Below are 16,108 nucleotides of genomic sequence, written 5' to 3' on the forward strand. Positions count from 1 at the left end.
CAGGCCTCCCCTTTGCACTGCCCAGTGCTGTTTGGGGGTCTCACCTGGCACGACCTCACATGGCATCCAGAGCAGAGGACTGGGTGGGGAGAATTCAGAGGGGGCAAGGGGCCTGGCTCTCTGATCACACGTCAGTATCATGAATGTATCAGGAAGCTGTGGAAGGAAGCACCAAGATTACATAACAATGTGAAAAATGCGCAAGGTACAGCATCAGAGGGAGCTTGCAGGATACAGATTCGCATCCTCGTGGATTACAGCCGAGTGGAAGGTGTGCCCGACCAGGGGCCTGATGGCGGACGTGAGCATGTCAACAACGGAATCGCTTTCGGTTGTAGCGGTGGAGGCCCTGTGCACGGGTTTCTGTTGGCTGCTTTACTTAGAGCACCGTTAATTGTACTATACTATTATTTATGTATTTATAAGGTTAATGAGTCTGTTTTGTTTTTATTGTATGTAAATTTTATTTTTTAAAAGTAAAAAGTAAAGTTTTAAAAGACTGGGCCCAAAGTAAGCGGGGACGAGGGTAGCGTCTTTGCGGGCTCCCCACCTGCTTTTCTGCCCGTCACCTACGGCCCAAGGACCCAGGACACAGCCTCTGTCCAGCCGTCACGTGTGGTCCCGGCTGCTGGGAATCCCATGAGCGGCGTTTCTCCTAAGCTCGCATCACTCATCAGCCTCTTCCAGAATATCCTTCCCCTCCCCATCCATGTCCTGGCTTCCCAAACAACAGCCGCTATCTGTCCAATGTTACCTGCCTCAGGAGGCCTGCCCGTTGCTAAGGAACCAAGAAAGGAATCCACAGTGATGTGCATGCGTGTGGGGCGGGGTCGTTGCGTACCCTTGGCAGGTGACACATTCATTTTCAGCCCGGTGATTCTTTAATGGGCTGTGTGTGTGGACGTACAGGGTCCCAAACAGCAGAGGTGACAGCCGGAGAAATGGAATCCAGATTTTCCCTGACTTGAAGGATGCTGATGAGCTGGGCACAAAGCTCTGGTGGGAGGAAGGGCAGGAAGTGTACAAATCTGGGCGGGAGTCAATTCCAGCTAAATAACTGGAACTGTATATTTTTGCTTTATTTTAGGGACCACCCAGGCCCATGCCTTTCCTGGAGAGAATACATTGGAAGAACAGCTGTGTCCAGAGGTGAGCACTTTGTCCTCTTCAGAGGGCTGGCGGGGTCTCTTCCGGGGGATGAATCCAAGTCTCCACGCAAGCTGGCAGGTTCCTTCCTGGAGGGAATGGGCTGGATGAGCTGCTTCCCGCAGGGCCAGTCTGGCTGCCTGGCAAGACAGCGACAGAGACAGAGACAGCATGCCGTCCCTCCTGGAGTCTGGGGGCCCATCATTCCTGAAGACTGAGTGGGTGGTTCCCAGAAGTGTCCAGAAGGAGCTATAAATGGGCTTGTTATCTTTGTGAACCTTGAAGCAGCGGCCAGGAGTTATTTGAAGGCAGCTGGGTAAGGTCTTCCCAGAACATCCCCAAGATAAGGGTTGAGAGTAAATGCTCTATCTCTTCCTGCAATCAGTGACTGAAGAGGATCAGCCTGTGATAGTGAGGCGTGGTCCAGGGACTCAGTTACCACTCGTTCTCCCCTGCGGGAGAACAGTGCGTCCTCCCTGTCGTCCTTCAGTTCCTGTAACTGCAGGGACAGACTGTAACAAAACCACTTTTACCACAGGCCAGTTGGCATAAACACGAGTTAAGTTGCTATGGCATCGCATCAACCTTACAAGTTGAATGGGATGACTTTAGTTAAGGACCTGCTGTATTTCCTCTTCCGCTCTCAATTCTGGGGAGAAAACATCCGATCTCCCCTCCCAAGGTCTCTCACGTGATTCACAGAAGCAGAGGCTGCTCTGGACCCCTGTGAGCCCCTGAGGAGCTTGAGTGGCCTGGAGGACCAGAGCCCTGGTCGCCCAGCCCCTCCTCTGCCCTTGGCAACCCTCTGGGCTTAGGACAGGCCAATCCAGGGGAGACATAGGTCTCCAATTTCAAGTTCACCCAGCTTCTGGCAGCACACAAACATAATGCCTTAAATACCCGCTTTTGTGTAAGTAATCAAAGGAGAGAAAGGAGATAATGCAAATCAATATAGCATAGATGAATTTTTAAATTTAATTTATTTTTAGAGAGGGGAAGGGAGGGAGAAAAAAGAAGAAAAAATATTGATGCAAGAGAGAAACATCCATCGGTTGCCTCTTGCACACACTGCAACTGGGGACCAAAACCTGCAACCCAGGTGTGTGCCCTGGACCGGGAATCACACCAGCGACCATTCGGTTTGTGGGACGACGCCCAACCCACTGGCCGCACCAGTCAGGCACACAGATGAATTTTTTTAATCTTTAGTCTATGGACTTCAGGTCTCTTCTTAAAGATTTTTTTTTTACTGTGATAAAATGCGCATAATATAAAATTTACTGTTTTAATTATTTTTGAGTGTATAATTCAGTGGCATTAAGTTTAGTACATTCACATGTGTGACCATCATTACTGTCCACCTCCGGGACTTTGTCATCATCCCAAGAACTGATTTTACTCTCCCTCCTTCTCCACCCCACCTGCTAAAGTCATTGTCAGAAGGCACGGGTCCTCTTGTTCTGGGGAGCAGGGATTAGTGAGACCATGACTGTGGCCAGTTGTTGCATCTGGATTCTGAGTCTCAATAGAACAAGTACATGGTCCTTTCTACACCAAGCTGTTCTGGACCCACAGCAGCCCCACACAAAGCAGCTGATGTTCCTGCTGTTCGGTTGTATTTGCAGAACCCGGAGACTTTTCAGTTCCTATGCGACCCGAAGAAGTCAGTCTCTGACATGCCTCCTACGTCAGGTGGTGACCCTGAGCCGTGGTGCCAGTGTGGCTGGCAGAGACTCCGGCCCTATGGCTCTTGTGCCTTTGGCCATTCAACGCCTCCCTCTTTCCTGTCCTTAGTCCCTCGGCCCTTCTGCTTTTCCCCTCACTTATTCTATGGAGGGACACAGACCGATGGACCAGTTTGGAGACGAAGCCAGCATGGCCCACGGTGCCTGGCTGACATGGCGGCCTCCGGGAATGCTCGCCTGCAGGAGGCAGGCAGTGTCACGGGAGAGGCGGGCTGGAGGCCAGTCCCTCGTGTGCCTTCCCCCAGTCCGTAAGGTAGCCACAGTGGCTGCTCTCACACTTGCCCCCTGTAATGGGCTGTGTTTGTCTAGCACCCAGATGCTCTGCATGCTGCTCTTAAGCTGGCCATGGTCTCTTGCTTTATCCTATTAAGGGGCCAAGTCATACACTGTTTAACGGCTTTATTTACGTTTGCATTGCGCTGACTTTCCAGGGTCTGCGGTTAAGCGTGTCATTCTTTGCACTCTGTTTAATGAGGAGAGTGGGCAGAAAAAGACATCTGTTGCACATCTAGGAGAAATGGCTTCTTCGGGAGCCCCTTGCAGGGAACAAGTCAGAAGTTTCTGGGAGACTTAAGTCTAAAAGTGCCGGCCGCCCAGGTGGGTCAAGGAGGCTTCCTGGGGGACCCTTTGCAGGGTTGCTGGCATCCGATTTCGGTGTGTTCATAGCCCTGAGGCTGTTCCCTGGCAATCTTCGAGCCAATGGGACCCTTGTGTACCCAGGTGGTTTGCATTTTAATGTTGCCCTCTTATTAGTGGTGGTCCAGAAATACAGAGCCGTGAACAGGTGAGAGGGGGAAATGAGGGCCATGAGAGACCTTCCTTGGGACACGTTTGGGAGACCTTGACTTCAGTTCACAGTGTGGCCTCCAGGGAGGAGGGAGCCTCTTCTGAGCAGATTCCCAGGCCCCACTGACCACCTGGTCTTCAGTTCCCCGCTCCCGTGGCTGAAAGACTCAACCTCTGCCTCTGTCCCCTGACTGGGGGCCACGGGGAGGTACCTTCCTGTTTGGTGTCCTTGGCCTTCATCGTGGATGATGCAGACCTGACCTTCTTACCTGGGTCCTTGTCTTTGCAGTCCACTCCTGAGACCTTCTGATATCAGATTTGTGGCAGGCATTGGCGATGTGGAAACTGTGAGTATTTCGAGAAGATGGAGGTGGGAGACAGGCTCTGGGATTGGTGACCCTTTGAAGGAGCTCCAGGTCGCCCGGCAGGATGTTTCATTTTGGGAGAGAAGCTTATTCTCTGAGTGGAGAAATGCTATCATCTGGGGGGTTGTGAGTCTTTTTTTTTTTCTTTAATCAAATCAATGCCTCCCTTTATGTTCAGGTTAGAAAACTTTTGGAGTTTCTCATTAATGACTTAAACCCATTGATTGATAAATTAAGTCAAAGATCACACAGGATTTTAAAAGTAATCTTTTAAACTTTGTAAGATAAAGAAAAAAACTGGTAAAGTTTTGAAAATGCATGCATCCTTGCTAAAATGTTTTAAGTGGTATATTTCCCATGTCGGAAGGAGACAGAGGGCGATAAAAAAAAGAGATGAAGAGAGGAACCCGCACAAAAAGAGGCATCTAATCAGGGGTTGGGTGGCAGAGTGAATGCCAGAGTCACTGTCCACCCTGGCTCCCCACAGTGCCCCCTGACCTGGTCTGAGTGAAAGCCCACAGCCCTGCTGCCCACAGACCCCCCCCACCCCAGTCCCAGTGGCCCCCAGCTGGACAGACCACTTGCCAGGCATCCTCTGCTCTGCCCCAGAGCCCTGCCGTACCTCCCACACCCGAGCCAGGGCGTTCCTCTCCCTCCAGCGTCATCTGCTCCCCAGGGTCTCTCCCCTGGTCCTGCTGCAGATGGTTCCCTGCGACCTCAGCCCCTTCCCTCCAGCCACCTCGCTGCAGGCCCCGGCCCACCGCCCCCAGCACAGTGGCGGCCCTATGGAAAGTATGGGACTTCACCTGAGAAACCCCAGTGAGACCGGCAGGCAGAGCTCCCTACCCCTGTTTTCTCCTGGAGGTGCTGGTGGTTTGAGGCTGCATGTGTGACTCTGTGTGTGCGTGTGTGCGTGCGTGCATCGGGGTGAGGGTGGTTTACTGCTGGGAGAGACGTGAAGGGGGAGGTGGGAGTAAGCGAGGAAAGACGTGTTCATGTCACGGGCAGCGGGTTGACCTTGCCGAACCAGTACTCAGCACCCAGCCTCAGCATGCTGACGGTAACATTCCAGGGCCTGGACCGAGCGCCACGCCCCCGAGGACTCGGGTTCTCCACTTCGGGCAGGAAGTTCCCGCAGGAAAATCTCCACCCGAGTCAGGCTTCCAGTTACCTGCAGCCAATGAGTGACTCCCGCTCTGTGGCCCCAGCTCTGACAGAGCTCCAAATTCATGAATTATTCAGACCCCCTTCCCTTCCCAGCTCCAGCCTGTCACTCAGCTCATCCTTTCTCCTCCTGTGAGCCCGAGGCCCTGGGCGCCGGAACGCAGCCTCAGTCCAGGACTGCTTCCCGGCCCCAGAGTCATTACCGTGACACTGACACTGACGGGCACCGCAGCCTTCAGGACAAAGCCTCCCCTGAGGCTACCCCCCTCTGCCTGCCCTGTGGGTGGGCGGGTGACTCCCAGCCTTTGTGAGCCTACCCTGGCGCCTAAAAAGCCAGGCTTGGGAAAAACAAGACCATGAATTTCAAGTGGAAAAAGTCCATAATTCAGATGCATTTGCTTTGAGATCCTGGGGCTTTCTGTAACTGAGGACAGACACTTACCTGTGGCAGTGACCAGCACTTGTTTGTTTAATTGCTCCGGACTCTCTTTTCCTCAGAGAACTAAAATATCAGATCCGTAAATGTTTGTAAAAATTGGTTTCAAACTAACACTTGTGACTCGCGTTTAATATAAGCAAAAATCAACCACAACGCGTGTGTATAGTATAAAATATTGAAGACCCCATTCACCGCTCCTACTCCTCTGCCTCAGTGTGCGTGCGGCACATGCACGCACACACACATTTGGGGAGGGGGGAGAGGCTGCGCTGTGTGTGTGTGTGTGTGACCTAAGTAAGGTCATCCTGTAATACTCTGTCTGCGACTGTTTTGGGCGTTGACTAAGTGTCGGAGACATTTCTCCGTGCCAGGGACGTTACCATCCACTCCGTCCAACACCGTGAAGGCGGGCCTGTGTCTGACTTCACTTTGCGTCCCCAGTGCCAGGCCTGCCACAAGGCTAGGTCTTGCAACAAGGCGTTCGGCCAGTGGAGGGGGGGAGGAAGTGCCGGCTGTGGGCGTGGGCACGGTGGAGACGCAGGAGTGTGCTGCATTGGCCCGAGTTACCTTTCTCCCCAGCTCTCTGCCCACTCTGAGCCCTGTTCCTCTTGCTCTCCCCTTCCGTTCCCCTCCTCACCTACCCTGTCCCCCACCCTCACCATCGAGCTTGTCCTGAGCGAGAGCTCTGCTGTGGGTCAGACCCCCTTGGGTCAGGCACAGCTGTCCCTGTGGCCTCGGCCCCAGGGCCGGGGTCCAGGGGTGGGGCGGGGGCTGCTTCCCTCAGGACTCCACCTGCTGGCATCTTTCTTTGTGATCCCTGACTGGCATTGTGGTGCAACTTTTATTTAACTGGTTACCCTTCCCTGGAAATGTTGCCTTTCACACTCCCCCTCACTGAGGGCGAGGGACTCCCGAGAAGTGACATGGTCAGCCTGTCCTGCTGAGGGGCTCCTCGGATGTGACCCAGTTTTATAGACTGGCTGTCGTTCGTGCTGGGGGGATATGATGACGGTATTGAAGGGAAGTGGCAGCAGGCCAGGTGTGGGCAAGGTAGGCACAGCTGTCAGCACCGCACCTGGACACTCTGTCTTCTAGGAATTAACGTCTCTGAAAATGACACTGACAATAGCTCCTGTGCACTGAGCACTCTCTATGTCCGGGGCAGGATTCCACACGTCTCTGGGACCTTGCAAAAGACCCTCTCCCTGGTGGGGGGTCCGGAGGGGGCGTCACCACAACCTCACCTCCAGCCCTACGGCCAGGGCACGTCTCCAGTACAGAGGGTCCTGTGCCATCCAGCACTTTACCAAGAGGAAAATCAGAAACTTATTTCATTCACTCAGCTAGTATTTATTGAACCAATATTTACTGAGTACTTATGATGTGTCAGGCACTGTTCTAGGCCCAAGAAACATAGTCCAGAGCACGGACCAGGCAGACTCTGGCCCTGGTGCTGCTTACGTGCTACCCCGGGGCCCAGGCAATGAACCAAGTTAGCTGTAGAGGATGGACAGTCACACAGTCTCTTTTTTTCTAGTTAGAATATTCATACGGTTTTACCGTGTGTTTAAATCTATCTCCCAGCACCTGCTTTCTGTTCTGAGGGAAACGCAACCCTCCCTGTTTTCTCTGGGCTCTGACACCCCTGCTGCAGAGGAGCTGATTTTTCCCTCCCTGCAACACTAGCATGGGCAGTTGGACCTTTCTGCCGACCCATGGCCCCCGGGAATCCGTGACAGGGCCTGTCGGACAGGCAGCTGGGGTCTCAGGGGCACAGACGGGCTCCGCCCCCTCCCCTGGCTGCATTAACGCCACCTCCTATCTCTTCCAGAGAGCAGACTCGGGGAGCGTCGACGCCGAGGAGCAGCCAGGGTAACTATGCTGGAGTCACAGAGCAGCAGAGCGGGGCAGAGCCTCTGAAGATCTGTTCCCCTTGCTCCACTGATGGGGAAACCCCAGGCCCGGGGAGAGAAAGGCCTTGCTCCAGGCTCCCCCAGGAGCAGGTGTCCCTTAGGAGTGGGGACAGAACCCAGTCTCCTGCCTCCCGTGCCATCAGATAACCCCGGGCTCCTCTGGGTGAACGGGAGGAAAAGCAGGGAACATGCATGTGGGATTCTCCTTCCCACCAGCAGCCAGGCGCCCTGCTCTGCTCAGGGGGCAGCGTGCGGGGTAGACCAGGGCCAGCCTCCTCCACCAGGGGCCAAAGCCCCTTCAGCCCTGGGCCAGATGGAGCTGTGCACCCGTGGGCGGGCGGCTCCATTGCCATCTGAGCTGTGTCTCCAGGAGGGGTCACTGAAGAGGTGGAGCCAGGCTGAGCCGGAGTGTGTCAGGGGACAGCGCGCAGCAGCCCAGGAGAAGGGTGGTGGGCAGGTGACAAACACAGCCTGACCCGTGCCTGTTCCCTTCTAGCTGCAGGACCCGAACTAGGCCACAGCAGGCGTGTGTGGACGTGGTGACAGGTGAGTTCTGGGCATTCGTGGCCAGACTCCAGACTCATGGCCAGGTGCCCGTCTCTCCTGACACTGCCGCATTGTGCTAAATGAAGAGAATGTACCCCGTTGGCCACTTTGTCACAGGGCCTAAGGAGAAAAGGGAAGGGCAGACAGGGAACCTGGGTATGAAAGGTCAATGTACCCTGAAAGGAGGCCTGAGAACTGTATCTGAGTGTCCCCAAGCAGAGGACCAGGGGGCTTTGGTAGGTTAGAGGACGTGGGAGGGACGTCGGGGGAGGGCCAGGCCAGGGTCCCGAGGCTCCCTCTCCCCTGTGACCCCAGAGCCGGACACATAGCGCTTCACCTGGGGAACTACCCCTGTTCCCTGCTCCCCACCCCCACCAGGAGAAGACCTGGTCTAATGTTCCTTTTGTAACAACTCCCTCACTTACAACTATGTCAATTGGATTCAGAAGAAGAAGGAAAATGAAAACCACCTGTATCCCACTGTCTGGAAATTATCAGTGTAACATTTTGGCCTTTTTACGTAAGAATGTGTTTGTAACAGGCCACCCGTAACCTGTTTTTTCCCATTTAACATCAGAGCCCCCTGTGACTGTATTAGGTAATCCTGAAACCTCAAGTCCCTTAACGCCGGCTGAATTAGCCTAGAGCGGGATGTGAGAGTCACCTGTTTGGTGCTCAGGGTCACTGCCAGGGAAGCCACTGCTCACAGCTGGAGTGAGAAGGCTCAGACGCAGTGCGTGTGCCCGCAGAGCGGACACTCCTGTGACAGCAGGGGCAGTGAGGGGGCTAGTGTCCTGCCGGTTCAGCCAGTGAGCTTCACCAGGGCCTGGGAATCGCTAGGCTCCTGCAGAGGGCAGGGGTGAACGAGACACTGGCTGCCTGCAGCCCTCCCCTTCCGGCAGGGGAGCCGGGGGCCTGGTGTTCAGCCCTCCAGGATCCGATCGACAGGCGAGGGGATATTGGTGGCCAAGGTGGTAGGAAAGTCCCCTGGGAAAGGATCAAAGGGTTCTGAAAGCCAAGTCCCCCCGTGACCAGGTGGCTGTCCCAGCTCTGCCTGGGTGTGGCCCTGTTTCCCCTTAAACGGAAGGGGAGAAAGAAAGGCAATGGCGTATCTGTGGTGTCTGGGAGGATCGGATGTAGTTTAGACCCTGAAACCGCAAATACAGCTGCTTTGCCTGATTTTGCAATTTGCCTCCTCTTTTTGTCCCTTGCCCACCCGGAAACAAGTCCTGACTGCCCGTCCTTAAGCAGAGTGACCAGGAGCCCCACCTGGCCGGAGATGCCGCAGAAGGCAGGGCAGTGAGAGCAGAGCGGGCACCTGAATGTCCTCAGAGGCAGGATTTTCCTGTAGCTGCCAGTGGATCCAGCCCACTGAATGCAGGGGAGGTGGGGGAGAGAGGAGCGCAGGGCCGGGAAGCTCCACTGGGGGCTGGGCCTGAAGAGGAGCACCTGGTCTTCCCAGGGGAAAGGGCTCCAGGGACAGCCCGGCCCATGCAGTGTGTGAAGGCTGGCCCAAGCGCAGCCCACCTGTCCTTCAGCCCCAGGACCCCAGAGCTCTCCGGATCCCCCGTGCCCTCCCCACCACCCAGTGTGCAGATGGGGACACTGAGCGGGGGCGGGGAGGGACTGTCTCAGTGCGAGGCAGGGTCCCTGAGAAGACAGGTGGCCCGGCCCCTCGGAGAGCCAGAGAGGGGCGGACAGCACAGAGCAGGCACACAGCGGATGTCGATGGAGTGACAGGCAGGTTTGGGGGAAAGAGCCCTGGTCCTGTTCGACCAGAGAAGCCACGTGATACACATGCCGTCAGTGAGAAAGCAAAGACTTAGCACGGGGGAGGTCATTCGCCCTCACAGACCATCCTGATGCCAGGGAGGAGAAGGTCCCCCCACACTCACTCACTCTCACACACACTCTCACACTCAGCCATTTACACTGTCACACACTCATACTTACACTCTCACATACATTCACAATCCCACACTCATACACACATTTGTACTCACACACACGGACACATGCACGCACACACTGTCCTGTAGTCGTCCACTGGCCCCAGAGCTTTCCCTTTTCTCACCGCGTGTGAGAGTGGGCTCCTTCCCGGGCTGGCCAGGGCTGCCTATACAAGGGAGCTCAGCAGTTTCGGCTGAGGATGAGGACGACTGAGCCACACACACGGCTTTGGGTGGCTGCCCAAGCTGACGATGCCGAGCAGCCAGCCCCCTGGCACCCAGCCCCCTGGCACCCAGCCCAGCTCTGCTGCCCCCACGCCCTCCTGCCTGCGGCGTCAGCTCCTTCAAGGAGCCTCCAGCGCTGCCTCCTGGATCCCGCTCCTACAGAGCCCCCGGTGCCTGGGTGGGGGCAGAAAGAGGGGAGAACTGAGGGTGGGGGTGGGGGCGCCTCCCTCCTGTGACACTCTCCCCGCTGTGCCCTCTCCTCTCTCGGGAGCGAGACACAACCTCGCTGCTCCTGGCAGCACTATTTTTAGCGATCCTCTGGCTGTCAGCTCTGGGACACATTCCCTGTCGCTCCCGGAGCTTTCCCAGCCTGCTGTCACTCTCGGGAGGGGAGAGGGCTGGGAGGCAGCCTGCCCAGCACACTCTCCCTACTGGGTCGACAGCACACAAGTCCAGGTAGCCTAGAGACCTCGGCTACCATCCTGTGTACCTTCTCCCAGCCTCAGTTTCTCCTTCACAAATATAAGGCGCTCAGCACTGAGCCTGGCCTAGCCCTTGAGAGAGATTAATTTTTAGCTCCCTTCACTCCCAGGGGCCTGCTGCGAGGCTGACCTCACAGCCTAAGGCAGGTGTGAAGGGCAGGGTTTGGAATAGGGGCAGCCACCCTGGGCACTTCACCCCGGAGGGGTCAGTCTCTACAGGTGACCCCCAACCGCCAGAGCCACACCCTCACAGCAGCTCCCCCTTTAGTCCTTTCAGACATCATCAGACACTTCAATCCGTCTGTGCTGAGGCCCGTGTGCCCCCCGGGGGAGAGAGCGGTGCCCCACAGTGGTGCTGAGTAAGTCCCTTCGCTGGTTCTCTCCAGGGCTGTGTGCTCCCATCGATCTCGGGCATCTGGGCAGGAGGATGAGGGTGGGGGCTGGACTAGTCCAAGAGGCTTAAAAATAGAGGTCTGTATTAAGCCAAGGCCAAAATGCATCTCCTGTGCTGACCTAAGTCTCCCTGATGGACCTAATGTTAAAAATCAGGTCGAGGTCTGCCCTCCAGAAGCCAGGGGTGGTACAGGGCAGCTTTGAACTCAGAGCTTGGCTCCCAGGCTGGGGCAAGGGTCAAGCCTCCAGCCCTGGGCAAAGTTGTGTCTAACTGATCTCTCTACCCACCTCCCTCCGTGCAGAGACTTGAGGACTCAGGCAAAAGAACTGGTGAGGAGCATGCAAGAGAACCAGGTAGGATTCCGCCCGGCTCTGTGGCTGGGGCTGCCCGTGCCTGCTGAGAGGCACTCAGACCAAACACTCCAGGCCGCCGTGGCCCCACGGCCGTTGTGCCCTGAACTCAGCCACCAGCGTGGCCGGGGTGCTCCTCACATGCTCTTCCCGGAGGCCATTGGAACACAGGGCTGCCTTTAGGTGCACAGTGGTGGTCTGTGTGGTAGCAGAGGGCCCGTGTGCCTTCCCACTTAGGGAGGTGGGAGAGAGCTTGGTCCAGAGGGAGAGCGGTTTAAATGGGAACCCTGAGTTCTTCACCTGCTCGCTATATAATGTTGGTTAGGGCACTTAGCCTCTCTAAGCCTCAGTCTTCCCATTTGTGAAGTGGGCATAATGAGAGGCTGTAGCACAGGACTTAGGAAGTATTAAATGAGGTGGTGGTCGTGCCTGGCACAGAGGCAATGCTCTGTGAAGGCTTGTAGCTGTCATCATCACAGAAGCGCAGTGGTGGTGGTTATTAATTACCGTGTTCACTTCAGTTCTCAGGCGGAGGCCTCCGTGACCTGGCTGGGTGCCTGGGTGACATGCTGGGGGCCTGGTACCCAGCTGGCTCTAACCAAGCACTGAGCCTGGACCACTGGAACCAAGGGCAGCACTGTCCCCATCAGCCATGGGCTCATTAAAGACCTCAGGTGTTAAAGCTGGGTCATTGCAGGTTAGACAGGACAGGGACAAATGCAGGGGATATGCCATAGAGAGTTGGTTTCCTGCCCTGAGCAGTGTAGCTCAGTGGGTTGGGCATCATCCAGCAAAGTGAAAAGTTGCTGCTTTGATTCCCAGTCGGGGCACATGCCTGGGTTGCAGGTTTGATCCCTGGTTGGGGCATGTACAAGAGGCAACCAATCGATGTTTTTCTCTCTTTTTCTCTCCCTTCCCCTCTCCCTAAAAATAAATAAAAGTTTTAAAAAATTGGTTTCCCCCTAACAAGAGAATGCCGGAATTTCTGGAGTAATCACAACATTCCGGAACATACCTGGGGGGTCTTGAATCCAACCCTGCGGTTTTATACAGGAGGAAACTGAAGTCCCGGGGATTCATGGGAAGTCCGAGTTCACACAGCCAGTCAGGGCTAAATCCAGTGTTTGATTTGCAGTCTTGCACTCCGCAACTGCATCACAGTGGCCTTTAAAAGAGCAAAACAAACGTTTATTTTATTTGTTCCACAAGTGATATGTGTTTATTACAGAAAAAACAGAAAAACACAGGTAAACAAAAGGAATATTTCCCAGAGATAATTGCTGTTGACAACTCAGGGTACAACCCCTTCAGTATTTTTTCCAAGCACGTTTATTCCAAACATGTGTGTATTTATAAAATAGGGCTTTTGCTAGATGTAGATACTTTTATAACCTGCTTTTCTAACTGTGATATTTCTTCATGACAATGTTACATTTTCCAACACCATGTTGATAGCTATGCAGTGTTTCATCTAATGGTGTTCCACAGTTTCCACAGCAATTCCCTAGTTTAGACATTTATGTTGTTCCAGTTTTTTTTAGTGTTAGAAACAAGGCTTCTTCGATGCAGCTAAACCTGAGCATCCTTATTCCTTAAAAGACATTTGGAGAAATAGAATTGTTGGATCGAAGGGTATGCCCTTAAGATTTTTTAAAGGAGATTTTGCGGACTTCCGGCAAGATGGAGGAATAGGTGGACGCCACCGTACCTCCTCGTACAACCAAGATTAGAAAACCAATAATTTACAACAATAATTTACTATCAGAATAACACCCAGATCCGGCAGAGGATTTATCTGAATGGAAGTCGGGCAGCCAAGAAGTTGAAGTAGACGCGTTCATCCGGACTGGTAGGAGAAGACGAGCCGGCGGGCGCGGGGCTGGCTCGGGTCGGCGGCGCGCGGAGGTCGGGGGAAGGTTTGGCGCGAAATCGGCGCAAAAGCCAATCGGGCGCGTAAGAAGGCAGCGGTGATCCCTGAGTACGCAAGCTGCGGCCGGCAGACCCAGAGGGGCAGCGATTGTGGACCAGGGCAGAACTCAAGGCCCGGAAGCCCAGACATGGGTCTGAGTCCAGGGAAACGGAACTACCGCCATTGTTTTCTCCCGCCCCGCTCCCGCTTCCGCCCCGCCCCCACATATAACGTCACACTCTAGCGACTGGGGTGCCCAGCCCCGGTGAGCACCTAAGGCTCCGCCCCCCACCGTAACAGGAGCAACCAGACCGGAAAAAAAAAAAAAAAAAAAGGAGAGACAGGGAAAAAAAAAAAAACCATGTTTTCAACAGAGCAGATCAGTCCCCCAGGACTCATCCTTTTGAGCTACCAAGAATTAGCCAATCTATCAGATGCGCAGTTCAAAACACTGGTGATCAGAAAGCTCACGGAACTGGTGGATTTTGGACGAAATTTAGATGAAAGAATGCAGGTTACCATAAAAGAGATGCAGGAAGACACGCGGAGGAGAGCCAATAGTGAAAGGAAGGAATATGAGTCTCAAAACAATACAGTGGACCAGAAGGAAGATAGAATCAACCAAGCAGGAAAGCATGATGAAATAAGAATTCAAAAAATTGAGGCAAAGATTAAGAGCATCCAAGACACCTTAAACGTTCCAATATCTGAATTATAGGGGTACCAGAATCGGAAGGGGAAAAAGCAACAGATTGAGCACGTATTTGAACAAATAATAAGGAGAACTTCCCCAATCTGGCAAAGGGAACAGTCTTCCAAGAAATCCAAGAAGCTCAGAGAGCCCCAAAGAAGTTGGACCCAAGAAGAAACACACCAAGGCACATCATAATTACATTAGCCAGGGTAAAAACGAAGGAGAGAATCCTAGAAGCAGCAAGAGGTAAGGGGACAGTAACCTACAAAGGAGTTCCCATCAGACTGTCAGCTGATTTCTCCAAAGAGACCTTACAGGCAAGAAGAGGCTGGAAAGAAATATTCCAAGTCATGAAAGACAAGGACCTACATCCCAGATTGCTCTATCCAGCAAAGCTCTCATTTAGAATGGAAGGGCAGATAAAGTGCTTCTCAGATAAGGTCAAGTTAAAGGAGTTCATCATCACCAAGCCCTTATTTATGAAATGCTTAAAGGGACTTATCTAAGAAAGAAGATAAAGAAAAGACATGTATAGTAAAAGGACAGCAAACTCACAAATATCAACAACCACACCTAAAGCAAAACCAAAGAAACTAAGTAAACAATTAGAACAGGAACAGAACCACAGAAATGGAGGGCACATGGAGGGTTAGCAGCAGGGGGGTGGAGGAGGAGGAGAGGGGGAAAAGGTATAGAGAATAAGTAGCATAGATTGTAGGTTGAAAATAGATAGGGGGAGGGCAAGAATAGTCCGGGAAATGTAGAAACTAAAGAATCATAAGTATGACACATGGACATGAACTAAAGGGGGAAATGTGGGTGGGAGGGGGGTACAGGGTGGAGGGGAGAGAAGGGGGGAAATGGGACAACTGTAATAGCATAATCAATAAAATATATTAAAAAAGATTTTGCCAAATTGCCTTTGAGAGCAGTTATACACGTTGAGTTACCCACCATATACTTAAAAAAGTCCATAAATAGGATTTTATGCATGTGGGTGTGTGAAACTGAGAAATAATGTAAAGAGCATTCTCTTGGAAGCAGGTCTTACCACCATCCCTTTCTGATGCCGTTGTTGCCTTTTTCTCAGCAACTTGACTTCCAAAACGACTGGAAGCTCATCAACGTGTTCTTCACTAACACCAACCACTGCCACCTGTGTCTCTTCACCCAACAGGTAAGCCACAGGCTGGGGTCAGAGGGACAGTAGATGCCTTGGGGAGGGGGGCGGTGCAGAGCCAGTGAGCTAAACCTGCCTGATCTGCACCTGGGCGGGGCCTCATGGCAGCTACTGCAGAGTTTGGATGGATGGATGGATGGATGGATGGATGGATGGACGGACGGATGGATAGGAACCATGTACAGGGACAGGTGTTGTAACTCACCCGTCTTTCCTATCAGATAAAGGGAACTGGGCTGTAGAGGAAGGAGTTCAGCCAATGGTCATGCTACACTTGAGAAGTATTGGCCTCCTAGGGGAAAACCGTTGTGCCTCTTTTAACTCTGATTTCGTCTAAGCACTGGATTGAGGGGTTAAAGCAGGGCACGCAGTCTCTTGAGCTGTAGTTCACACGAGCTCTGGCTGTGATGGGAAGCCCACTGTTCACATATGTAGACCATCCTGCAGGCTCTCTGGTGTTCCCGGATGCAGGACTTGGAACACGTGGCTTCGTTTGTTGTTCTGTAGGTGACTATCTAGCACTTAAGTCCTGACGGACAGTTGTCCAGGTGAGGATCAGTTGAGAGTGGAAGGGTGGGGAGACACCTGGGCTATGATGATGTAAACGGCACACACGTTCTTCAAGGGCCTGCGTCTGGTTGACACCAAGCTGTCTTTGCCACTCATGACAGACCAGTAACTACCTGCCGCCATCCTCCCAGCCACCGCAGGGCCTCTGCCAGGCCATGGCACAGGCGGGGGTGAAGTTTTTGGGGTGCTACCTTCCTCTGACCTGTGCCCTTCTCGCACAACATACACTCTGGCCTTCTTCCAAATGCCCC

At 53.5% G+C, this 16,108-nt stretch overlaps 1 protein-coding gene across 1 annotated transcript in view; it reads left to right on the top strand.

Moving 5' to 3' along the window:
• Positions 1-10,305: 10,305 nt before the first annotated feature.
• Positions 10,306-16,108, top strand: part of PLB1 (phospholipase B1) — a 90,549-nt gene continuing 84,746 nt past the window's right edge. Inside the window, exons 1-4 of the mRNA XM_036029952.1 lie at positions 10,306-10,456; positions 11,029-11,119; positions 11,456-11,507; positions 15,198-15,284. Of these exons, the coding sequence (XP_035885845.1) occupies positions 10,306-10,456; positions 11,029-11,119; positions 11,456-11,507; positions 15,198-15,284 (381 nt within the window). The remainder of the gene's footprint in view (positions 10,457-11,028; positions 11,120-11,455; positions 11,508-15,197; positions 15,285-16,108) is intronic.

Source organism: Phyllostomus discolor, chromosome 6 (assembly GCF_004126475.2).
Source record: "Phyllostomus discolor isolate MPI-MPIP mPhyDis1 chromosome 6, mPhyDis1.pri.v3, whole genome shotgun sequence".
Lineage (NCBI taxonomy): Eukaryota > Metazoa > Chordata > Mammalia > Chiroptera > Phyllostomidae > Phyllostomus > Phyllostomus discolor.